Source organism: Pseudoliparis swirei, chromosome 6, assembly GCF_029220125.1.
Source record: "Pseudoliparis swirei isolate HS2019 ecotype Mariana Trench chromosome 6, NWPU_hadal_v1, whole genome shotgun sequence".
Taxonomy (NCBI): domain Eukaryota; kingdom Metazoa; phylum Chordata; class Actinopteri; order Perciformes; family Liparidae; genus Pseudoliparis; species Pseudoliparis swirei.
Genome location: NC_079393.1, coordinates 15,048,480 through 15,074,859, shown reverse-complemented (window position 1 = coordinate 15,074,859; position 26,380 = coordinate 15,048,480). Strand labels below are relative to the sequence as shown.

The 26,380-nt window shown below is 41.6% G+C and overlaps 1 protein-coding gene across 5 annotated transcripts in view; it reads right to left on the bottom strand.

Moving 5' to 3' along the window:
* LOC130195737 (voltage-dependent calcium channel subunit alpha-2/delta-1) overlaps positions 1-23,566 on the bottom strand; it is a 60,520-nt gene extending 36,954 nt beyond the window's left edge. For all 5 annotated transcript variants that reach the window (XR_008832116.1, XR_008832117.1, XM_056417429.1 and 2 more), the window contains exons 1-5: positions 23,329-23,566; positions 17,655-17,736; positions 17,339-17,455; positions 1,162-1,221; positions 440-475 (exon numbers count right to left, since the gene is read on the bottom strand). Coding sequence is in view for 3 of the 5 variants with exons in the window: in XM_056417429.1 (XP_056273404.1) it covers positions 440-475; positions 1,162-1,221; positions 17,339-17,455; positions 17,655-17,736; positions 23,329-23,417 (384 nt within the window). In the remaining 2 variants the exon portion in view is untranslated. The remainder of the gene's footprint in view (positions 1-439; positions 476-1,161; positions 1,222-17,338; positions 17,456-17,654; positions 17,737-23,328) is intronic.
* Positions 23,567-26,380: the final 2,814 nt, after the last annotated feature.

The window sequence follows — 26,380 nt, the reverse complement described above, 5'->3', positions numbered from 1 at the left end:
AGAGGGAGCGAGGTGGAGGGAGAGAGAACAAGCAAGACGGGGGAGGGGGGGAGAGAGAGTTGCTTCCTAATAAAGCAACAGAGTAGCCAGCTCATACATCTCATCTGTCAATTAGAGGAGAAACATCGCAGAAACCTCTTCACCTGAGAGGGTGGGAGGAGGGAAGATGGAGAGGAAGCTACATGAGAAGAAAAGCCTGGAGAGGCGGCAGAAGAGGGAGGGAGAGCAGTAAAAGGTTGAAGCAATGAGTGAAAAAACAAGATACCATTGTGGTGAATAGGAGAAGGAAAATGGAGGAGAGGAGGGAAGACAAGAAGGTGAAAGGGAGGACAAGAGAGAGAGGGCGCTGAGTAGCGACACCATATTACTGCCCCATCGGAGTGTGACCTGTGTGTTTTCAGGGGCCAATATGGAAGGAAAGCAAATATAGAGCACTCACGTTGTCCTTTGCGTTGTAGTAGGACATTTCATCACCCTGTAAACAAGTCACACAGAAGCACAAACACCACGTTGTGGCCGCTTTAGGCTGTTGCACAAAGAAGCGTAACATTTGTGCAATCGTGACATGCTTATCCTTTTCTAAACAGCTATTTATTTTGTTGGCAAGCAACTCCAGTATTCTCCAGTTGCATGTTAATGAAGACACTCGTCTGTACTGCCGTTCAAATGAATACTGTAAGAGCTGAGCTGAGTGTGTAGAGCGTTCCTCTCTTTACATCTGTGAATGTGTGCCTACAGCCATTTTCAATGCTCCATGGGAAACCTTTTCCTGCCATTGAGGAATATGGCAAGACACAGCTTCGACACATCTATAACAATCTCTGTGACAAGTATCTTTTTCCTGACTACCACTTGACTCTGCGTCATAATTGCGTGCAGGGCATAATGGGACATAACACAGAGTATAATATGCAATAAATCAATTTAGTAATGGAGCTGTAATCACTGCTAACGACACAAAGACGCAAGCAGATTAAATCTATTCAGACAATAACAAGAATGTATGGCTTGTAAATCCAGATCCAGTTCATGGTCATTCATGTTATTGTCTGAGTATCTCCCTGTGTGTTACTAACAATACACATACATACAACGTACATATATGAGTGTGCAGGTATTCCTGTGAGTGTGCAGGTCTGTATTTTTGTTTCCTTCTGTTACCTCAAAATCGTCTTTCCACGAATGCTCCATTTGGAATATCTCAGCAGATGTGGCCAGTTTCTGGAAAGTGAAATATGACAGGGATTTAGATTGAAAACTGCACAAGGTATGCCTCCTTCACTGTGCCAGTCTAATTCTAGAAAGCCTGAGCAAAAGAGAGTATGTTAAGAAGCAAGATGGAGAGCATCCCTGAGATTGAGAAGTGATTATGATCTGACGAGCAGAGCTCAAACCAGAGCTATCACAGTCTTACAGCACTGTCTGCTGAAGGCCAGACCACAGCGTAGGACTGGCAGAAGGAAAATGTTATTCTGTATGAGAGGTGTGTGTGTGTGTGTGTGTGAGTGAGAGTGTGAAAGCAAGAGAAAATGGGGGTTCAGCAGCGTAAGAAACAGCGGACCCTGAATAAAGTTAAGTGCAAATAAATGACCAAATTGGATAATACTAAATAACAGGGGGGATAAAATTGTAATTAACTTCACAATTGCTTAACACAACTCTCTTAAATGCACAGTGCACACACATTCACACTTAGAAGTAATAGAGAGAATGTGAATAGTGGAAGAGTAGTCCGTTCATCGTACGAGAACATGTCTTTCACAGTACATACAATAAAACAGACCAACACATACGAAACAGCACATATGTATCACTCTGGGAACAAATGGCGCCCTTAAGTCATCTGTAGAGATCCAGGGTATAGTAGTCATTCATAAATGAAACATCACGACATGTTGCGGCATTGCTTTCCAATAGCACGATACATTCAGTGCTTTAACTGGCTTTCTTTGTGATCGTTCACAGTTTGATGCCATCATTATTCTTTCCTTTGTAGGGTAATACGGGCAAAACTGAGAACAACACGAACAAGAAAAGAAAAAAACATAAAACGGGGAGACATAGATCTGATTCCTACATTTTAAAGTTGATATGTGAAGTAATTTAACTTTTATTTCATGCATTTTTAAAGGGTTTTGAAATGCAAAAAATTCACTGCAAAAGTGCCCTATGAAAAGGAAAATACATTTTTAGAAATGAGCTTTGTTATGTTTGGAACACGCACATTTGGCAGCCAGTGCATTATGTGATTTTCACTTGATAATATTTCTTAAAATAAGATCGGTGTATCCAGATACCAGAAGTATTTTCCACCGCAACAGTGACGACACAAAGCTCTACATCTCCACCAAACCCGTCACACCCACTACCTACTATACCATCAGCAACTGCCTCAGAGCAGGGATGGATTAACCAACGGGCCTACCGGGCCCAGGCCCAGGGGCCCATGAGCTCAGGGGGCCCCTGGGCCTGAGCCTCCGCGCGTGACGTCGCTGTGATTAACATTGTATTGATATGAATATGATGATATGATACGATGCGCCGTAGCCGGTATATGCTAGGCTTAAGTTATTCATGTCAGTAACAGGGCCCCAATAGTCCTACTCAGGGATGGCTTACCGAACGAGCCTACCGGCACCAGGGGCCCATGAGCTCAGGGGGCCCCTAAGCCAGAGCCTCTGCATGAAGTCGCTTTTATTAACTTTGTATTACTATTGATATGATGATATGACACGATGCGCCATAGCCGGTAGGCCTATATGCTAGGCTTAAGTCATTCATGTCATGGTCATATAATTCGCGTTATGTTGTCTGCTCAGCTCCGGTATCGTTGTTCCATACGGACTGTTTTGTTAGCGATGTTTAAAAAATATTTTTTTCTTTTTTACATTTGTTGGTCTTTTTTTGTTTTGTTGCGGGGGCTTGACACGTCACAAGTCACGGCCCGAGTCAAGTCCGGCCGGGGCATCTCGCCGCGTCGCGTCTCGCGGCGTCCCGACCGCATCGTCTCGCCGCATCGCCTCGCTGCCCCCATGTGTATATATATATACTGTATTTAATTCCTTTTTATTCATTTCATTTGTTTTATATTATTTCTTTTTTCACTTTAGAATTAAGCCATTCTGTGAATCGGCCAAACCTCCTTCCCAGGGGGTGTGAGGATTCTTATGGCAGAGACACACGAGGTGAATCAAACCGACCCCCACACCTGCAGAAGGTGTAGGCGATTCTACACCGGGAAAGTTTAGGAAATTTGCCTACAAACCCCCACGTGTGTGGGCAATGGCCGACACTCAGGGAGGGCAGGCAAATCCTAGAACTTTCTCCTACTGCCTCCTACGGACTCACAGATCCGTGCCGCCTGCTAGAAATCACTAGTATTACATAGTCTGATTCGCTGCTCCGTGACGTCACAGGCGACTTCAAAGCACAGAACCAGTTAGAACTGGTGGGTTGAGTGACGTCACAATGCTCGCTTCAAAGACGTCTCTATGGTAGTTCCGATGCGATATATCTTTGGCCACAAGTCTTTGGGGGCGCTGTTTCCCCCCTGGACACGAGGCAAAGAGACCCCGTATGTTCCCCTTTGAGTGAGAGACGACCAGTGTTGCCAGGTCCGCGGTTTTCCCGCGGAATTGGGCTACTTTTGAAGTGTTGCCGCGGGTTGAATTTTTTGTCCGCTGGTTCGGTCCTCGCTCATCTGCGCCGGCCGGGGGCGTCTCGCCGACGTCGTGTCTCGCCGGCATCGCGTCTCGTCGGCATCACGTCTCGCCGGCATCGCGTCTCGCCGGCGTCCCCGACCGGCATCGCGTCTCGCCGGCGTCCCCGGCCGGCGTCTCGCCGGCATCGCGTCTCGCCGGCATCGCGTCTCGCCGGCGTCGGACGCGTCGCTGCCCCCATATGTATATATATATATATATATACTGTATTTAATTCCTTTTTTATTCATTTCATTTGTTTTATATTATTTCTTTTTTTCATTTTAGAATTAAGCCATTCTGTGAATCGGCCAAACCTCCCTTCCCAGGGGAGGGGTGTGAGCAGGGATGGATTAACCAACGGGCCTACCGGGCCCAGGGGCCCATGAGCTCAGGGGGCCCCTGGGCCTGAGCCTCCGCGTGACGTCGCTGTGATTAACATTGTATTGATATGAATATGATGATATGACACGATGCGCCGTATGCCGGTATATGCTAGGCTTAAGTCATTCATGTCAGTAACAAGGCCCCAATAGTCCTACTGAGGGATGGATTACCGAACGAGCCTACCGGCACCAGGGGCCCGTGAGCTCAGGGGGCCCATGAGCTCAGGGGGCCCGTGAGCTCAGGGGGCCCCTGGGCCTGAGCCTCCTCGCGTGACGTCGCTGTTATTAACATTGTATTGATATGAATATGATGATATGACACGATGCGCCGTATGCCGGTATATGCTAGGCTTAAGTCATTCATGTCAGTAACAAGGCCCCAATAGTCCTACTGAGGGATGGATTACCGAACGAGCCTACCGGCACCAGGGGCCCATGAGCTCAGGGGCCCCTAATCCAGAGCCTCTGCGTGAAGTAGCTGTTATTAACTTTGTATTGATATGATGATATGACACGATGCGCCATAGCCGGTATATGCTAGGCTTAAGTCATTCATGTCATGGTCATATAATTCGCGTTATGTTGTCTGCTCAGCTCCGGTATCGGTGTTCCATACGGACTGTTTTGTTAGCGATGTAAAAAAAACAATTATATTTAAATATTTTTTTTTGACTTTTTTTTTTTTTTGCGGGTGGGGGGGGGGGGGGGGCCTTGACACGTCCAGGCCCAGGGGCCCGTGGTTTCTTAATCCGTCCATGCCTCAGAGGTATAACGGCCTGGATACAAGCCAACTTTATCAAACAAATCCAATATCCTAGTCATTGTCACCAAAACGCTCACCAAATCCCACGAGGACTTCCCCCTCGGCATCGATGGCACCTCTGTTTTCGCTTCCACACACATCAGTAACCTTGGTTTCTTTGATTCCAACCATCTCCTTTTTACACCACATCAAGCACATTAAAAAACACCTTCTTTCAATTTAAAAACCTTGCCGGTGTACACCCCTCCCTCTCCTCTTCAGCCACAGAAACACTCATCCTCGCCTTCATCACCTCTCGACTGGACTACTGCAACAGCATCCTGTACGACACATCCGCCAAAACCATCAACAACCTCCAATACATCCAGAATTCAGCTACTGGTCTCCTCTCCCACCCCTACACTGGAGACCGAATCACCCCGATCCCAGGGGGGAGAACCCGTACCCATAGAGGTTTTCACACAAAGTGAAATTAAACAGATCAAGTTGTATTAACATCGAGGCTTAATTGTATGCATTAGACATATACAAGTATACATTTGTAGTCTTTACTCATATTAAACTAAAATAAAAAAATGTGGGAGTCTAAGGATCACTCCTCCAATGTTTCAATGAATTTTATTATTCACAAAACAGACTGTTTGGTAACAATTAAATCTTCTTGGATATGACAAATTAATTCATAGCGTTTACCATATTCTGCTCTAGTCTTGTGAGCGACTGCACACGCAGTCGCTAAGATGCAGTATAATGGTGTTATGTGTTGAATACATGAAGCTCATGCACAGAGGAGGACCAACAGAGACACAGAGTTAACAATATATTCATACCATAAATAATAATAATAATAATATATTCTTAATCATTTCTATAATATTTAAATATTAGTACAAATAATTATTAATTATAATAATTTAGTATATCATGTATGATGTACTGGGACATAATTTAGTCCAGACATTCATGATCCCTCCAGGATTAATTTCAATGTACTTTGGTGATCCTCTGACTGTTCTAGCACCAACATAACGTAATTTCAATTCATCCAATACTTTAGTTTATGACCAAATACCTGCAAAAATATATGGCATTGCCCTCGGTGTCTATTATACTTAAAGTGTAGTATTAATAAAAAAATCATTGATTGTTAAAGATGCTTTCTAACATGCTAAGATCAGGATTTAGCTCAAAGCTTCAGCCTCACAGGTCTGCTAGTATGGCTTTAGACAAGTCTTGATTATTAAAAATGTGTATTAACAATAAAGATATAGGAGTTTCTCACTGAGGAATGGAATTGTAGCAGTGTGGAAAAGTTAAGGGCTTAACCATAAAAAACATTGAGATCCCAAGGCAGTCGGCCAGGAGAGAGACACACACAAGACTGTGTATGTTAATCCAGATAAAACCATAGCCTGGCCTGTGACGACCCATTGGAGGAAAGCAAAGTGGGGGTTTCTGGCCCAATTTCATCTACTTCCAAGGTGCATGGAGAATAATAAAGGCCACACAGAAGCTGAAACAGCCTCAAGCCAAAACAAGTTTGTCTTACAATAAAGTTGATCTACATACTACCACTAGTGGTGCTGGAGTTGTTACCTCCTTAACCCTGTGGAGGAAAGCATCGGCCTTAAATAAACCCACCAGTCTGACTCACTGACTTTTTTCACAAAAGTAAAGTTACCATAGCCTCACAGAAACTCCACTCAGGGATGTGTTTTTCAAATAAATGCCATAAGAATTGATGGCATTAAATTAAATTCATAGCTGAATCTCCATCTGTTGGATAGTACAAGTAAGACTGTTTAACAGAGGCCATATTAGAACTATGCATGAGCAAAGACTGAGATGCTTTTAGTCTACGTCATTCTGTGCTTTTTTTGTGTCGAAGGCCATGTGTCTGCTGTTGGCAATGATTCCATTCTTGATCAATGGTCTCATCCCTTTGGCCTTCAGTCCTGGGCTCTGTTCCAGACCTGTCCCCACCTCCTCTGCACTGGCTGTCAGCAGATACATATACACCCCATTTCAGCCACATGCACACATTCACAATAACACGAAATAGTGATCACAAAAATATTATTACGCACTATGTTCACCATGTGAAAAAATAGCAAGACTCGTCACCGCATTAAGTATTAAATCATGTTTTTTATTTCAAAATTGTGTGCTTTCACCAGACATTGACATTGTGTTTCGACGACTTCGGTGATTCAGTCTAGAGATTTAGCGCTGAATTAATTGCTCCAACAAGGTAGAACAATGTTCTGAGTACTGTCACGACTTCTCCACCTTAATAGTAGCATTCATCCTGCCTGCCTCCTTAATTAACTCTCCTGTCATTCCAGATCCTGTCATCCTCACCTGATTGTCTCATTCCCTTCACCTGGTCCTCACGCCCTTCGCACCTGCAGCCCATCCCCTCATTAGCCCTTCACTAGTTAGCACCCTCACACCTGTCCTCTGTCAGATTGTCTTGTGTGTTATTGCCAAGCTCTCCAGTGGATTCTAATATTGATTCTGTTCTGACCCTGTTTGCCTGAATTTTGCCTGCCCCCTTTTGGATTTGTTACCCAATTGGAATGACCACCTGGTTTTGACCTTGCCTGAAAAGACGAGTAAAGATCCTCTTTTTTCATTTCCTGTTTCCGAGTTTTGCTTTTGGGTTCAAGTACCTGTAATCATTACAAGTACTCTGAAAACATGTTGGACAGATATTTGGTGCCTTGTAAAACACTTTTGTACAAGGTTCTAGGCTGTCACATGCAGGTTTCTCCCCCCCTAAGCACCAAAGGACGAACACACTGAGTGATATTTGGTAATCTTCTTTATTTGGACTGCAGACTGTGCCTCTGCTCTCACCTCCTGTGCCTCAATCCCTATGCCACCTCATCTAGGGCAGAGACACTAATCAGCTGATCCCCTGCAGCTGAGGCCAATTAGGCCTCTTCCCAGCACCTGTTCCCTGAGCCACTCCCTAACACACCTCCACAGCTGAGCCTAACCACGCCCCAGCCATCACAACTTTAAAGTTGAATTTCCACCAAGCGCTCCAGAAAAGTTTAGTTTATTACATTTTACAACAGTTATTTTTGCATTTCCTTTCATAGGTAGTATTTTCTTTTAGTATCAACTCAGTCGAGGTTCCAAGCTAGAAGCTTTAGTTAACACTGCAGACAGCAGGTTGGTCACAGAGAACCTTCAGTTATCCGAACCAGGAACATCTTGCACAGACTCATAATTTGTATACAGCCAAGCTACCGCCAATAGCAACCACAATGTTTGTATTCACCTGACACAGATGTGTTAACATGCCTTATCAATGCCTTTCTGAGTCTTTAGAGGTTTTAACAACACCGGTAGACCCGGGTGTGGTTGTCTTTTATTTCATTTGTTTGTTTTTGTCATTTAAATTCAGTGACACTGATAATACAAATACGTTCATGGTGACAATAGTCAAAACAGAAACCTAGTTTTTTATATTTTCATTCAAGAAGTTTTCATTAAAAAAGGAAAGGAAAGACGATAATAATGCGGAAAGCGGGAGCAGCAGTTCTTATCCATGCTGAAAAGGCCAAGTGCAGAGGGTCTCGCCATTAATGTCAGCGGATGACAATGTAACATCACGTCATGTTAATGTCACACCATTGAGCAGAGATGTAGCACTATGCATACATCTCGACCATCACTACAGCACTAAATGCATATGTATACTTTCACTGCAAATATATGCAGAAACACACATTACAGTGGTAAGAGGCCATATGGATATTGAATATCTCATAGTGTTGTCTGTGATATGATACATACATGTATAAGCAACAGCTGTTTCATGCATTGTACAATATGTGCCATGCAACTTGTTAACATTAATAAAGAAGAGGGAATATTTCTTCTCCCTCACACACTTACTGTAAATAAACATGCACATGCAAATGCAAACACCATACACACTCCAAAGAGAGCAGACCGACAGGGTTGTTAAAACATCCTGACAGGGCTTAGACGAGGCTGCCCGTCCCTTTGGGAGATATGGAGGAGGGCAATGAGGGGTGTACAGGGAGATAAACTAATTAGCCTTCTCTTTTTTCTCTCTTTTCTCTGTATCCCTTTCTATCTCTCTCTTTGTCAAACATGTATACAGGGAGAGGTTTTCAGGCTTCCCAAAGAAAGCAAAGCCACAATCAAATCCACTCTAAACTACCGAGCCTTGATTTGATTAGACCGCTCTCTGAGTGACAGCTAGCGTCTCTAAACTGGCATAACAGTTCATTACAGAGACACTGCGAGTTGCCGTCTCTGACAGTTGATGAGAAGCCAGCGTTTCTCATTTGAAAAATGCAAATTTAGCAATACAACTGTTAAGTTAATGGTGCTGCTAACACACTCCTGCAGCGTGATCTAGCCGCTCATTAGTCTCTCTCTCACTTATTGTGGTATAGCTACCCCGGCTCCACACAATAATGAGTCCACTCTGTCACTGGACGACCACTGGAGACCAGAGAAGAGTCACCGCTCCCCTGCAGCTCTAATGGAGGAAGGAGAGGAGAGACTGGGAATTGGATCTATGAGAATCATGAAATCTTAAACAAGGAGGCAAAAACAATATGAAAGCAGAATTGTTGATCCATATTATTTATATCTTACTCCCAGTTGACCTTTAGAACGGCCTAATGATCAATACAACAGCTGTGTCTATCAATATTCCAATTACCAAATAGGGCACGTAATACAATAGTTCTTCTTTCATTCACCTTACCTTGTTCATGCACATTGATGCATGATGTCATTACACTACAGCCTTAGCGATCACAGAAACAGTCAGTTGGCTTGAGTGTTGGATGGTATCGGGCTTGCACCGGCTTGCCCTACAGAGAGACATTGTCATTCTGCCAGGGCAGCCCACCTTGCATTTAGTGAGAAAGCAGAGCACAGCTTAAAGGATAGAAAGGGAAGATGAGACAGGCTCTGTAAACCTCACAGAGACTCCCGACTCCCTGTGTGTGTGTGTGTGTGTGTGTGTGTGGTGTGTGTGTCTTAAGTCTCCACAAGCCTGAAATCAATGGGCCATTCAGAGCACAGTGCCTTGTCCCCCAGACAACAAAGCAATACCCACAAGAGTAGTAATGGTGTAAAAGATCATTAACACCCACGTCCAGTCCTGTCTTTCCATCGCTGTTTCTGACAATGTGTCCACTTTCATGAACACCGGTTATCTATTCGCCATAATGAGTCCCAACTTAAAGCGATGACAAGAAAGTAAACAATGGGGGAGATGTGAAGGGTCAGTATGAGAAGCAAAAAAGAGAAGAGTCTGAAAATAGAAGAGAAAAAGATATTTACGTATAGATTGATTAATGGAAAGTCCAGTCCAAAGAGAGACAAAAAATACTCTGACTCAGCATGATCACAGTGTTCGCACTTCTCATTAAAATGTTGCTCATGCGAATGAACAGTGGGATGAGAGATATATACAAAGGGTGGGTGGAGGTTGTTCAGAAAAGAATGATGAGGGCTTAGCCAGCAATGCATTAGCTTGTTTCCTGGGAAAAGGTGTGTGTGTGTGTGTGTGTGTCTGTGTGTGTGTGTGTGTGTGTGTGTGTGTGTAAGGAGTAATGAGAGAAAAGTGGGAGATAATAAAAGAGGAGACTTGGGAGAAACAGGAAATGGACAATAAGGGAGATGGATAGATTCAACTGGAAGAAGAGATGAGACTGGAGGAAAAAATGATACAAAAGAGCACAAAGTAGTAAAGAGGACAGTTGGAGGGAGATGGAAGACACGGGAGAAATGACTGAGCATGTTAAAAGAGAGACAAATGTCAGGAGTGATAAGGAAAGGTTGATTTCTTCGTACAGTTGGACCGAGAACAGTGACAGAAGGCCAGGAGCTGGACACAGGGGAGATACAGTAGACCGGAGGGAGCGGGCGACAGAAAAAGAGAAGTGCAAGGATGAAAAAAAAAGGAGGGGAGCTGAGTAAAGGGAACGATGGAGCGTGAGACAGCGAGAAAGAGCAGAGGAATCTGAGGCTCAGAGAGCCCACGGAGGGAGCCGTGCAGTTCCACATGACTTCTCTCGTCGGCCAAACCCGAAGATGGGAACAATATATCTTCAGTTGTCTTTGGGTCTTTTGCTCTGATCTCAAAGATGTTCGTATGTGACACCACTCGACTTAACTCTGCCCTCTTCTCAGATCTTCCTCTATCTGTTTCAGTTCTGGCACGCCTGCAGCACCTCACACCTGAGGGGCATCGCTCAATCAGTGGCTATAAACTCCCAGATCCAGTGCTCCCCGCTCTCTCTTTCCGTCTCCGAGCGGTCGGACCTGATGTGTCATGGCGTCGGAGTGCAGGCCATTTGCACCATTTTGGGGAAGCCGAGTTGGGTTTCTCTGCAAGTTGTGTTGTTGTTTCAGTTCTCTCCTCTTTTTTGGAAAAAGAGGGAGCTCAGTATTGTTTTTCTTTTTGCTATGGTAGGCCAGTTTGACCTTATGTTCTTGCTAGTGAGGGGTTTGGGTTTATTGTTTTGGCATTAGAGACCCTGACGCCTTTTGCTTCCATCTTTGTTGGTTAATAATTGTTAATCTATAAACTGTCAATAAATGCTACTTGTTACTCCTTAAGTTTGTCACCCGCCTTATTGTTTCCTTCTTTGTTCCACCTTTGCCACGGTACCCGTATGTAACGCCCTCTGTAGCCTTAGTCACACTAGCTTGGCCGTAACATCTCTACTGCCCACTTCAGAACACGCAGAGTGGGCCACCAGATCAGATTTCACTGGGAATCTGCTGGAAGACAAACATTGATACTCTTCAAATTCAATAGGGAAAACGAGAAAGGGACCACTTTCTAAGACTGCATTCTTCATAAAGTGTTTATGAACTGTAACTAAAGGATGCATCAGTGCTTAATACATTGTTTTACTAACGGAAGATTTAGACTACGCTGTGTTGTCACTGCCGAGACGACGACCCACTATGAGTTTAACAAAGACTCTCAAGAGAACTATTGGTGATGTCACAGAGACTATATCCGTATTGAATACAGTCTTCTATGGTTACAATGTATGACTCATTTACACTGCGTGCCCTTTCCTTAGGTATCAAGACAAATTGATTACAAAAGTGTGACTTATAAAAATCTAAATTGCTGCAAAAGCATGTGGAAAGGCATGATGGGAACAGTGTCAGAGGCCAACAATGCTGCCGTGGATTGTGGTTGAGAGAGAGACCATTAACAATCTCGATTACTGTACTTTTAAGGATCACAATAATAATTCTGAAAAATATATCAAAGATATTTCTGTATTTATGAAATGTATTGTATCTATGTCTCTCACTTTTTCTCTCTCTCGTTCCCTGTCTATCCCATTTACACATGCGCAGGCACACGCGCAGGCACACGCACATGCACACACACACACACGAATAAGAATGCAAACACATGCAGACACCACTTGACTGTTTAATATGATCAGCGCAGAGCAGAGATGGGAGGTTAAATAACATCTGGAGACTAGAATATCTCTGATCATATCATAGCCTCTGTTCATTACAGTGTTACGTTGGGGCACACACACACACACCCACACACACACACACACATGAAAACATCATAATGTCACATCTTGTACTCATTAGTATCACAAATATGGTCCAACACCTGGGGCCCAAAGACTGTTAAACACATGCACAAATAAAACACCTTAACACACACCTCTAAATGAAGGGAACTGGATAACTGAACTGAACTGCATTACCGGTACATAAGGAATTTTGAAGATGAGAACCCTAAAAATATATAACTTATCAGATATTGTATGTGGTTACAATTTTGAAACAGAGAGTAATAGACTAACTTGTTTGAGTCATGCATTATGGATAATAACTCAAATATTTAATGTAATTGGGATTTCAATGTAAACATTTCAGACAATATTTATTATCGAATACATTTTATAGCACGAATAATGTTATCCTATGCAGAAAAATGGTGTCAGTAAATATCATCTCCATATCATGGCTTTATCACCATATCTGTACGCCTGATGCAAATGCTATATGCCATTGAGATCTATTCATTGTTATGATTAATATCATTATTATTATAACACACTATATATATATATATATATTGAAATGACTGTGAATGTGTAAATGTTAAGAAGTACCTGCATTACTAAATATGAAAAAATAAAACTATATTGTGAAAGTATTAATGACAGAAGCAACTATGTTAGGCACACACAAACAAACACACACACACACACACTACTGTAAACACAGGAAAACACAGACATACACACAGATAGACTCACTTACTGCAGATTGTTAAAAAAGGAGTATAAACCAGACATGGCTGCTGGTTGTTAGTAAGAGTTGAGAGGTGACGGTGGACCTGTGAATCTTGGTCTGTGAGCATGCATGGATTTCTCTCTTCAGTGTTTTATCAGTTTGCCTATTGCAAAACAGTTCTGACGAATCAATAATGAAGTACTTAATTACAGTGTACATAGGCAGCAAGACCAAGAGAGAACAGGCATGGGGGAGGGAGAGATGCGTTAAAGTAATTGGATCTGGCCTCCAGCACATCACACTCTTGCACTATGTGGTCAACTGCTCTCTCTCTCTCTCTCTCTCTCTCTCTCTCTCTCTCTCTCTCTCTCTCTCTCTCTCTCTCTCTCTCTCTCTCTCTCTCTCTCTCTCTCTCTCTCTCTCTCTCTCTCTCTCTCTCTCTCTCTCTCTCTCTCTCTCGCGCTCTCTCTCTCTCTAATATGCTTTATTGGCATGAATGTTGTAAAGACAGTATTGCCAAAGCATTAAGAGATAGCAACATACAAATATAATATACAATTTAATGTGATAGCTAGGTACTAATAACAATAATATAACATTGTAAAAATAACTAATGAAAAGAAAACACAGTGTTTCTTGACACAAAATAAAAGTATTAGTTTGTGTGTTTACGTGTGTGTGTGTCCAATCACGTCTAACAAACTGCTGACAGTTTTGAGTTTAAGTATGTTTTCAAATGACTCCTCCACTGCTCCACTTGTTTAGCATCAGTAATGTATCGATGTGTGGAGGAGTTTGTCTGTTGTCATCACCCACGGACATAACATGTTTCTTTAATAACAATGGAAATTATTGGCCTCGAGAGTGAGTGCTCTGTGTTGACAGCTATATGAGTGACTCTAATCTGAGAGGACACGCAATGGACTTCACTGCAGGAGGGTAAAGTAGCGAAGCATTTATAGAGTACCATGTGTGGCCTACAATAAAGATGAATTAATATGTAAATGAACTTAATAGGTGAAGCAATGAATGTCAGCATGACTGTCCTTAGCATACGCTGCTTCATGCCACAAGTTACAGTGATGATTATAATGATTATATGATCAGAAATAGCAAGCCAGAGAGGGAAAATGGGAATTGGCTTGAGCCATTATAACCACTATGCTTTACATCACAGTAGGTGTGTGATTGTCTGTGTGTAACTGTGTGTGTGTGTGTGTGTGTGTCTCCTGTTGAGATAAAGCACCGGCAGTGTGTAGCCAAGTACTAACAGTGTGTAGCCAAGTACTCATTAATAATGCATGTTACGCGTGCAGAACATCCTGCCATGCTTCCATAAATAAGTCTCACACATTTATTTATGGGAGCATGAGTAGAAACACGTTAACACGCACACTTGTTTCACACACTTGTTTCACACACCTGTGGCTAGGTAAACGGTGGCCCTTCATAGGTCGTCTATCATGCAGAGTAAGAGATCAGGGACGAAAAGATGTGAGGGTGAGAGAGAGAAAATGAGAGGTAATGGGAGAATACAAGTTTGAAAGCGGTTGACAACTGAGTAAAAGTTGCTCAAGTCTCTTGATTTTTCAATTACATTGAAATTAAGAGTCACCCCCAACATCAAATCAAAGAGACTCAACAAGAACAGATCTCCCAACTGCTTGTATTCTGTCTGATTAAACAGACAAACCACTAACTTCGACGATCGGTCAGCAAAAAATGCTATGCCAGGTATTTCCATCCCCCTGGCCTGGTTTGGTGCTCTGGCGATCCCATCGCAAGATGGTTTCTAGTTTGAGTTAGCTAGTGTTTAGTGACACTTACGGTATATGTGGTATACCCCGGACGTTTATAAAGAAGCCCACAACTACTGTTCGTTCTATCTGTTGTCACTCCATGTATCCGTCAAGTTCATGCATTTGTCCGTCTTTCACATCATCCCTTCTTCCATTTATCTCCCCATCCATGCATCTCGGGACAGAAAATGAAATATCAGTGTGCCTTACGGCGACATGTAGGTGAGGATGACACACAATGACACAATAAAATGTGAGAATGATCGATGTCCGAAGGGTTAACGGTCTGTCCGCATCAGGCCGGCTCACCCCTCACCCACCACCTTCCCTTAACACACACAAACACACGCCCACAACTCACACAAGCATTTCTCTTCTATAACTTGGATAATGCACTGAAGCCAATTTTCTCCTTGTTGTTTACGCATCTTATGGCCCCAGTACTCGGAAAAAATGATAAGAACACCAGTGTTTATTTAACATACACAAGACAGACACTTGGCAGGAGTTGTGTTTATCGACATTCATAAATACTCTCTCTCCATTACTAATAAGACAACAATGCTGATGCCTTATAAAGGCAGAGTAAGGGTGCTGTGAACTCTCAATGTATAAAAACTGTTCAAACTCCGGATATAGATGAGAACCTCTGACCCATTTCTAAGTGTAATAAATAGGTGAAAGGGGAGGAAGAGGGAACATCCCCAGAGTCAAAGCTCTCATTATCACATTTGAAAGAAAGATCTCAGTCCCCTCTCTATTCTTTTGTTTGTGTGCTTCACCCACTGCTGTTACAGTATATAAAAACTATATTAAATCATCCATAAAATACCACAATAGAGCATCTCACTCCTGAAACAATAGTGGGATTTTATAAAAACAACCACCACATTCGAATAACAGCTTTCGACAAAGTGATGGCCTCCAGAATTGAGAAGGTTGTTTCCGATTTTCTTCCTAATTGTGTTTACCTCACAAGAAGCCTTTCAAAAGGGGGAAAGGTCAGGGATCCTGTTGCCAAATGATCATACACATGTTTTTAATGTGACTTCTTCCATTTAGCAGATCATTTCCACAAAACCCAAAGCAATCTCACTTGGAAAACTAGTGTGAGACCTAAGCCAGAAGAATAATGAATTCAATAGATAGCCAGATGGTGGTGTAATTGCAACGGAATTCTTTATGCGAAAATGTATAATCAGATTATTTCAAATCTAAATGTATTGTCTACATACTTTTTCTTCAATTATTACATTACATTACATTACATGTCATTTAGCAGACGCTTTTATCCAAAGCGACTTACAATAAGTGCATTTCAACCTAGAGTACAAACTAAGAACAACAAGAATACAGGAAGTAACATTTCCTCAACATAGTCGAACTACAAAAGTACCATAAGTAAGTGCTATCTAAGTGCCACTGAAGTGCTAATCTGTGTTTTAATCCAGATATAGTCGGAAAAGGTGTGTTTTCAGTCTCCGACGGAAGATGTAGAGACTTTCTGCTGTCCTGATGTCAGTGGGGAGCTCGTTCCACCACTGAGGAGCCAGGACAGCAAACAGTCTGGATTTCGAGTGATTAGCTCGAGGTGCAGGAGGCACAAGTCGATTGGCTGTTGCCGAGCGGAGCGAACGTGCCGGGGTGTACGGTGTGACCATATCCCGGATTATTATTTTCTATTTATAACTATGATTCATTTGGATCTATAGGGGGATGATGTGTAATTGATCCCTTACCTTTTTGAAAGTAGGAGTGTCCAAGAACATTAGATATAGAACAGATATTTAACTAAACATTAACTGTATTTGATTATAGAAATTGTTTGTGCAAAGACGAGGAAAATGTACCTAAAAAAATAGTGGTACTACATTTTATAGATGTATTCATTAATTGACTAGATTTAAGAGTTTGAAGATATATATCTTTTTTCTTAGTTTGCCCTTTCAAATCCATCCAGGAGTAGGTGTACTCTTATTCCACCAAAATGCATGTCAGCTAAGTAAACTTGTTCATTTTAATAAGAATGTGCAATGTTAATTTATTATTTCATTTTTTTCAATATTTAATTAGATTTGATTTAATATCACAAATTTCACCAAGTCCCAAAAATAAATAGTAACACATTTTATCTTCAATGTTTGATTTTCTTTTTTGGCTGCTTTTCAATACATACTGATAAAATGACCAAAGTCCCGAAATAGTGGACTGAACACATGATTAACCGCATACACTTTGTCGATTGAATATACTTATTCAAGTCAACAATGTCTTGACAAGAAGCAGACGGAAAATTTATGTTCCTAGTGCTGGTTAATGGAGCTATCATTCTGTGCAGCTTTAAAACCAAAGTCAAATTGCAAACTGACAGTTGGTTCCTCTAAGTGGAGTGATTCATACCTCCAAGGCAGCAGACCTCTTCCGCAGCAGCTGTTCAATTTTCCTGGCTGCTCTTGCCACCAGCTCCTCTGCGTCATTTTGCTCCACAGTATACAGGTGTTGGTTTCTCAGAAAAATCTAGACAGAAAGAGAGAGTAGTGAACGTGTAAAATCCCACACATAATTAATGATTTAACAAATGTTCATGCTTGAAAATGTATGTTTTTTTTATTATAGCATCTTCTTTGATCAATTGATATGTGTGAGATCCATAGCAGTGTTAAAGGTGCAAAATTCAGAGCATTAATACAGCAGTAAACAAATGAGTTGTTTATACCTGAGTGAGGCTTTTCCCAGCTGTGGCCGAGTCTGCCAGGGTTACAAGCTCTTTCTGCATCTGTTCAACCCATTCTTTAATCCTATGGGGAAAGACAAAAGCACACAACCAATCTTAATCTTGTATCTTAACAACAACACCTGGACGTGTAAAATCAAACAAGGGCAAAGAGAATCACTCGGTTAGGTCAACCAAACATGTCCACCAATCAAATATATGGGAACAAATACAATGGTGTCTAATGTCACCCAATACAATTACTTTTAGAGAATTTTAAATGATGTCAGGCAATCTGATGTGTCAACCAAAGGTTGTGACTGGTGACACTGATGTGAGTGGACAGGCGAGAGGTGGGAGGTGGCCATGACCAACATGCTTCTCTATATAAGAGCTCAGGGGAAATCAGGTCCAACTGGCCACCGCCACACACTGATCTATAGCTTCCATCCACCAAAATCAGTTTGTGCATTCTGCCTTGACAGCGGTGTTGGATAGGGACGGACGAGAGAAGAATGTCAAGGACCGAAGACATTATGCATTAAGTGACACAGGGACTAAAATGATCTGACACATCTAGAGGCAAATCTGGTTTGAGAGGCTTGGAGGATCAAAATACTGTTGTTCATGTCGATGCATTAATTCACCATGCACACGGCCATGCATGAGCACACACACAGGCACACTGAGACAAAGCCATTAATATTGTATGAGAATGATAACAGGTTGACGTGGTATATAGAGGCTCTCATTGCCATGCATTCACACTAACACAGGCTCAGTTGCGATCCTCCTCAATGGCAAAAAGAGATTTCATTCTCTCACCCAGAAAATGTTTGTCAAAAAGTGCCATTGTAGTAATATGAGTGTCGTGTAAGTTTGTGTAAAAAACATCAATGCTCAGTACAGATGAGGGAGGCGACGCAATGAAAACAAAAGAGAAAGATAGATATGGGTATAGACACATCAGAGACACACAATTCCCAGTAGATGGGTAAAATACTGAACAAGTACACTTGTGGAGAAAGATGAGACACTTTTCAAAAGCAGGAATACCACAGGGGACAGCACAGTTACAAATTGTTTAGGAAAAGAGAGGGTAGATGGCAATATTAGAGCAGGGTCAGCAATTATTCTGAAGCAATCCTGTAATTCAAAACATCAGATGGTTTAGTGGTTCAGGAAAACACCGGCTTAGTTTCATGGTTATGTGACATAGATCCAGCTACTTTGATGTATGTCAGGGGGATTCAGAGCCACAAAAGGGTGTTTGGTTACTCAGGTTTCATCTGAAAACCGGGGCTAAATGGACCAGTGGTGCTAGAACCATAAGACCAACACAAAATTCATTTTTCATTTTGTTGGTCAGTTCTAATAAATTAGAGAAACAATAGTGGAGAAACTTGTTTGAATATTCCAGTCATCTAGTAGCAGTTCTGGGGCTTTTGATCACAGCATGTTCATCAGCAGATGAAGTGTGCCCAATTATAATGGACTTGTAGATTTTCAATGTCTCATTATTTCTGATGTATGGTGGTTCAAATGGTGATGTCCATTGCTGATGAAGATGAAGATTATGAGATTTGATCAAAGGCTCCAGAATAACCCGAAACCTTGTGTTCAGTGGTCACAGGCTACTTTGTACATCTTATAATTATTCTTTGACAATGCTCATATATACACCTACATCTATTTTGATATAGTATTATATTAATATATATGATATTACTTAGGGATGCACCGATCTGATCGGCGCCGATCCATATCGGCCGATATTCCCATTATCGGTTTTGATCTCAAAACGGCCGATCAAAACGGCCGATCAGATGACGTAACATCTGCGAGAACTATCAGACGTTTTAATCGCCGCGCACCGCAACGGAGACAATGCGCCCGGCGAGGGCCGCAGAGTGAGAGGTCCACGAGGGGATCCTCACCACCGAGCAGCGTCCCCGTCCACCGAGTCGAATCTCTGGGTCGACTCAGCCGACTCTCACATGTCTGAGCCCCTAGAGACTGATGTTCATGGTAAACGCATTTGATCTGGAGCGCGCGAGGGTTTTGATAAAGTTAGCGGAAGGATTTAAGTGACAACTTCTGGTTTTGCAAAGTTAGCGGAAAGAACCAAAACAACATCCGTTTATCAAAATAAGATGTCGACAAATCATACACTAACATATAAAAGTAAACAATGAACTGATTTTGTATCTTTATAGATCGTTTCTGAGATTTAGCTTAAATTATGCTAACATTAAAACATTTTTACTGTACCAAGGAAGAGTTTATAAAAATAAATCAGACTTTTGTATGTTAAAAAAAGTCCTGTAAATAGATTTCCCCAAGAGTTCCAGGAAATGAATAATGCAGATGTGTTCCATACATATCTGAAATCCCCTACAATAGCAATCAAACAATTTTAATGTATCAATTAGGACATTTTTCAAAGTAAAAGTCATAAATGTTTAAAGAAATCGGTAATTTCTTTAATGTTTGAGTTGCTTTATATATGTATTTCCTCATAGTCCTAGGCAATAATGCTACACAATAAATAGAATGCTTCAATCGACACTGTGATCGGTGATCGGTATTATCGGATTGGCAGATACTGATTTCAGTGATCGGTGATCGGTATTATCGGTGATCGGCAGATACTGATTTCAGTGATCGGTGATCGGCACCAAAAACCTGATCGGTGCATCTCTAATATTACTATTTGTATATAGTATATTAATGGTATGCTTACAGTTATCTGATATTGTACGTTTAATTTAATCAAATTATTTATGATACTCGCTACAGTAATTTTAGCTACAACTATACATGAGATGTTGAGAAACTGGCAGTTCTCTCCTCTTTTTTGCATCTCTTTCACTATATTCTCTTCTCAGGAATTCTCTTCTCTTGATCCTCACCTCTACTCTCCTCTGCCTCATCCCCCAATCTGCAAACAATAAACTTATTGTAAGGTATTGTTGTGGACCTTGGACCCCTGAGTTCTCAAAGCTTGCAGTTTTGACAAGTCAATTGTGAGTAGGAGTTGATATGTTTGAGTTTGTGTGTGTGTGTGTGTGTGTGTGTGTGTGTGTGTGTGTGTGTGTGTGTGTGTGTGTACGTATGTGTGTGTGTTCTTCCAGGGACTTGACATTCAGAGAAGCAGAGGGCCGTCTCTCCTGAGTTTAGCGGCTGTCAATTCTCCTGCTACCACTACTGCAAGTCTCAATAACAAAAACTCTCACGTGCTAACATAAGAATGAGGCAACCAAGGCTGTGATGCAGTTTGTGGTTCATGAGTTCTTCTGCACATCCAATCTGGAAAGACTATCCATATTGTCATTGTATTTCCATATTTTGGTTTCATAAGAGTGTATCATTTGCAGAATAGCTCCTCCCATTTATCATGATGCTGAATGACTTTGATGTGTATTTGCTTTGTCCATGCAAAACTAGCAAATGTGCACTCACTATTCTCATTATATACAGTAACGGATCATTACAAGTAAAAGGTTGTACTACTCTCAAAAGTGCCATGCCTGTTGCTTTTTTAATTTGCTTGTTTAATTTGCCTTCAATGGTCAAATGTATTACATATTGGCTGCAGAAACAGTATCTGAACAGTATGTCCTCTTTCTTAAATCATGCATTTCTAATCATCCCTTGAGGTCCCAACATAGTGTAATGCTGATGCTTCATAAATACCATAAGGTGAGGGGCCTTTCATCCTGTCGTGGTTGATCTATGTGAAGTCAGATCACCTCCTGCATGTAATATATCTTATTTCAGCTCTTTCCATACAAATAGGTGAATTACAATGTATCTTTATCTTATTACCATCACACTTGTATCACAAGTATAATGTAAGCTCTTTTCAATAGCTAAAAAACATGGTGGTTTAGAGATGCGTAAACACTAATGAAGTAGTTGTTGTTAAGCCGAAGTAGCACATTTTTCCTGCTCTGGTTGTTTGCTTTGATTACTTCAGCCTCTGGTACAACACTGGATAATTAAACACACACATACAAATGCACATACCAATGGCAACTGGGTCAGACACTGGCCTACATTGTTTTTCAGACACAGGAAGAGCAAACGAGGGCAAAACAGAAAGACAGACAAAAAGATGATACAAGAAAGAATGAGACATATGTTGTGATGTCATAACTTTGGCACTAGATTAATACACTGGCCCATAGTGTGTATCTTGGTGGGCGGCTGGGCGAAACTACAGTGTAATTCCTCAGCAGTACGGAGGCAAAGACAGAAGTCCAGACAGCAAAACAGAATGAGGCATGTAAACGCCAACAGCGATGCACCAAAACAACCCCAGTGCTGTGCTCACATTGTGTAGCCTATTGACCACTTATTATGAGTATACTCCTACTCACAGTGGCCAATTCAGTCCTCCTATAGCCTAAGACTTGATATACACACTCTGACCAGAACAGCAATCCTTTGTTTGACAACCGTTATCACCTTAGGTTTGCAAAGCGTGTGGACTTGTTGGTGAGCTGAGTCTTAATCCACATTTGAGCAATGATAATTGGCCAACCTGTGGCACACTCACTCAAGCAACTCACAACAAAAACTTGCTCAGTATCTCTTCTGGTCGTATTATGAAATCATATCACATTCATTGCATCATATTGTATTGCATTGCGCTCAGAGGCATTATAAATATTCTGTCCACTTTGATATAATCGAGCGGGTAAACATATGATACCCGTCTCATGCCAAAGTTGTAGTTGTAGTCTATTGTCAAACTTTTAATTCAAATAAAAAATCTAATACAAATGACTTACATGCTATTTGTGTTCAATGGTATACAATGCAGGTAGCTTTACAAATATATGGACATGTGTACTCTTCACTGCCACTTCAGATAATGTATCTTAAATGTCCTGGTAAATAAATATGGTTTTCAGCATCATTGCATGTAACTAAAGAAGTAGCTCAATTATAATTAAAATATGTTTTTTTCCCCAAACAGATTGATAGGTCTTGAATCGATTAAAATACTGGTTTATGGTTACAACACTGATTTCCCATCATCTGTATCAATCAAACTGTTGAATTATATGTGAATATTCCTTCAATGTATATGGTCACAAAATGACTGTTGGGCTGTATGCTGTTGGGTGGCTCTTAAAAAGGTGAACAATCTTGTGAACATGGATTTGAAGATACCTTTGTATGGAATAACACATCAACGCAAAGGAACATGAACAAAATCAGATGTTTGCAAATTATTCCTATGCTGCCATATTTAGAGAGCGGGACATTATTATATTATTAATGGGAAATGAATACCACAAGACTAGGAGTCTTCCAAATAAGGGCTACAGGCAAGGGCCAACTTCTGTCCTTTTACAAGAAGGACCAGACCAGACGAAGCCACTGTAACTCCTCCACAACTTCTCAGAGCTCCGCGGCCAGACACCCAATCTTCTTATTACAGTCACCGAGACCCATCACCCAGCATCCAGAGGAGAGCTGAGACAGTGTCTACCTTCAGGATGACCAGCGGTGCTTGAATGAAACGACCTGCCCATCCCACTCCCAACACACCGTGAGTGGCTCATTAGCCTAATGGGCGACTTGTCTCTACAACACGGGCACTTGAGACGAGTCCGCAGACCAGAACAGCAACTGCTTGAGATGGGATTACAGGGGATGTACTTACATGAGCTGTGTCGGAAACTGCGATGCCAAATACCCGCCCTGCCACAACAGGACCAGAAACACCCAGGCTCGAACCCTGCAGGTATCCATTGTTAAAAAAGGGGGAAATTCCCCGACGCGCGTCAACACCAAATGTGCTCGGCTCTCCTTCGCCGCCGATGAGTGGGAGCGGTGTGCGGGAGCAGCGTGAGTGGCAGTCTGTCACTCCCTCCAGGATTAACGAACCCTGACACCTCTAATCTGCTCACCCAGCCATCAGGCGCTCTAACAGGTGAAACTGGATCTCTCTCTCTCTCTCTCCCGCGCGCGCACACACGCGCGCACACAGACACGCTAACTCTCTCTCTCTCTCTCTCACTCACTCCTCACCTCACACCCAATCAATGCTCCTTTTTTTACTTGTAATTTGACTTTTGTCAGTCTTCAGTGACTTGACCTAATGCAATTTAGACCCTTTCCCAATGATCTAGCCTATTATATCTAATCATGTTAATAACACAACGTTACAATGTAAAATTAAAAATAAGATATTCCTTTTTTGGTCCAAAAAGCATCATATATTTGTTTTCCTTCTCTCACGGTATACAGCATTCACTCTTTGGAGCAACACATTGTATATCTCCATATAAAGAAGCACTTGCTAAAAGGAGGGTCTGACACAGGTACCATACGCATGGGCGCACCCACACTGAATACAGATGTGACTTTGGCTCTTTAAAATGCCCTACAACCTTTCAATTCCCTCAACCTGGAGGGATGGGATAATTTACTGGATTTGATAGCACAATCCTTGCTAGTTGCTATCAGTCATAGGAGCATGAGTGGCAGAGAAACTATCCCACATGGGAATCAGTGCGAGTGGGACAGATATATTGATTTCACATACATAGTGTAACATCTTATGAGCAAAGCAGTCAGAGCCATATCAATCTCAGTAACATCAATCATATCTGTTTTATAAGATTGGATTTGCAGATATATGTGCTGCGTGTTTGTATCAATAAACATACAAGCTCTGCACCACTGCAGGGTAATGTATAAAATCATAGTTTGTATATCATTATAAATAAAGAGCATCAACACTTTGATTGAATCATTTAATGTTAACGTGAGAACATACATCTACCGTGTGTCATGTGTGTGATAATTTAATGTTAAAGTGAGAACATACATCTACCGTGTGTGTGTGTGTGTGTGTGTGTGTGTGTGTGTGTGTGTGTGTGTGTGTGTGTGTGTGTGTGTGTGTGTGTGTGTGTGTGTGTGTGTGTGTGTGTGTGTGTGTGTGTGTGTGTGTGTGTGTGTGTGTGTGTGTGTGTGTGTGTGTGTGTGTGTGTGTGTGTGTGTGTGTGTGTGGCCTGGAGGGAAGGGCAGCACAAGCAAGATGCTTGAGGATTTGGTTATCAATCGTTGCTTGGCAACCACACACCATCTCTCGTGTCCTCGCACCCTGCCCTCCTCCCTTCCCCCATTTTCTCTCTTTGTCTCTCCTATCCCAACCTCTCCTCTGACTCTCACTGTACTCCACTGCTGCTGTTCCCCCCTCAGTCCCCCCCCCCCTTCACTCTCTGTCACATCACCCTCTCCACATTCTCACGACACTTTTCTCACTCATTTCCCCTGCAGCTGAAGAGATGCACCTGCTGATGGGATGGGGAAAAGTAAGTGAATTGTGAGAACTGACGGAGAGAGGAGGAACATAACAGAAAAAAGCAATGTGGAGAGGATGCAGCCTTCTTTTCAATACTTGTTCCCATCAATTGGGAACATCTCACATATATCCTGAATAGGAAGTGGTGTCAGACTAATGCCCGCGCTGCTACACCTCTCCTAATGTATTATCTGAAGTGGATAAAAGACCAGAATAAAAACTAATGGCATCAGACAGGCCCTGACAGACATGTACCTCTGCCTGAAGCCTGAAACACCAATATAGTCTGAAGGTAACAGAACTCAAATGTACAACCATTATATAATTAATAGTTTATCTTTACATTAAAGTATTGCACGTTTACTCCATGCAAACTGGGATTTCCAAAATAATAAATGCATTACTTTTATATTAATATATTAACGATTCCCAAATGAATAAGCACAGACAGTAATGCCATTATTAATATCAGCCTGTTAGTCTGATATTAAGATCCACTTGTTGACATTGACATCTATGGTAATGATGCCAAGGTAATAATGGGTTCATTATCCACTGTTTAAGGATCAGGTTATTTGATAGAGGATACTGCCATCTAGAGGTAATATATTAAAGTTATATCAATCAGTTGCTGTTCACAGAATTATGCTTTAAAGTTGCACTCTTATAGTAAATCAATAAAGTAGTTTTGCCTCCTTATCTTCAAGACCCTTGTTCTGTTATATATTTGAACTCCCATAATGCGTATTCATAACAGTAATGCAAGCAATGCAAACCAATTCTCAAACTAAGTCTAAAATGCATGTGAGTGAGTAAACATTACTTGAAATTACCCCACATATATAAGACTTGGAAACCCTTGTTGTCATAACCCAACAGTTTTCTATTGGTCAGATTAATAATCTAACCTATAAATGAAAATGAATAAATAAAACAATTTATTCTCAGGGAACAGAAAAGCTAGAAAAAAGAAAAAGAAATAATGGGTTTTGAATTCTGGAATTGTCAATTCACTTTCCTTCAGTTTCATAAATGCTGAATCAACATTAAAATGGTTCTTTTAGATGAATGCTGGCAGTCACGTTGAAGAATACTTTAGCACAGTGACTACTCGAGTCAACTTAAGGATATCAGTCATTGTAAAGGACGGATTCATGAACATTATTATTACCCTTTTATAGTTCCAGTTAGTTGTTTTGAAACTGTTTTTTAATACATTTTGACACAAAGCATAAGTCTGTCCGTCATATGTAAGTGTTGTAGCCATGTGAAGTAGCAAGTCCCAAACCAGATCGTGACACATACACAAATGAGACTGGGATACAACCAGGATGCTCTTCTCTACAACAGGTTGCAGGTGTTAGCTTGGACCAATTCTGCATCAGAGTGGTCATGTCTTCATATT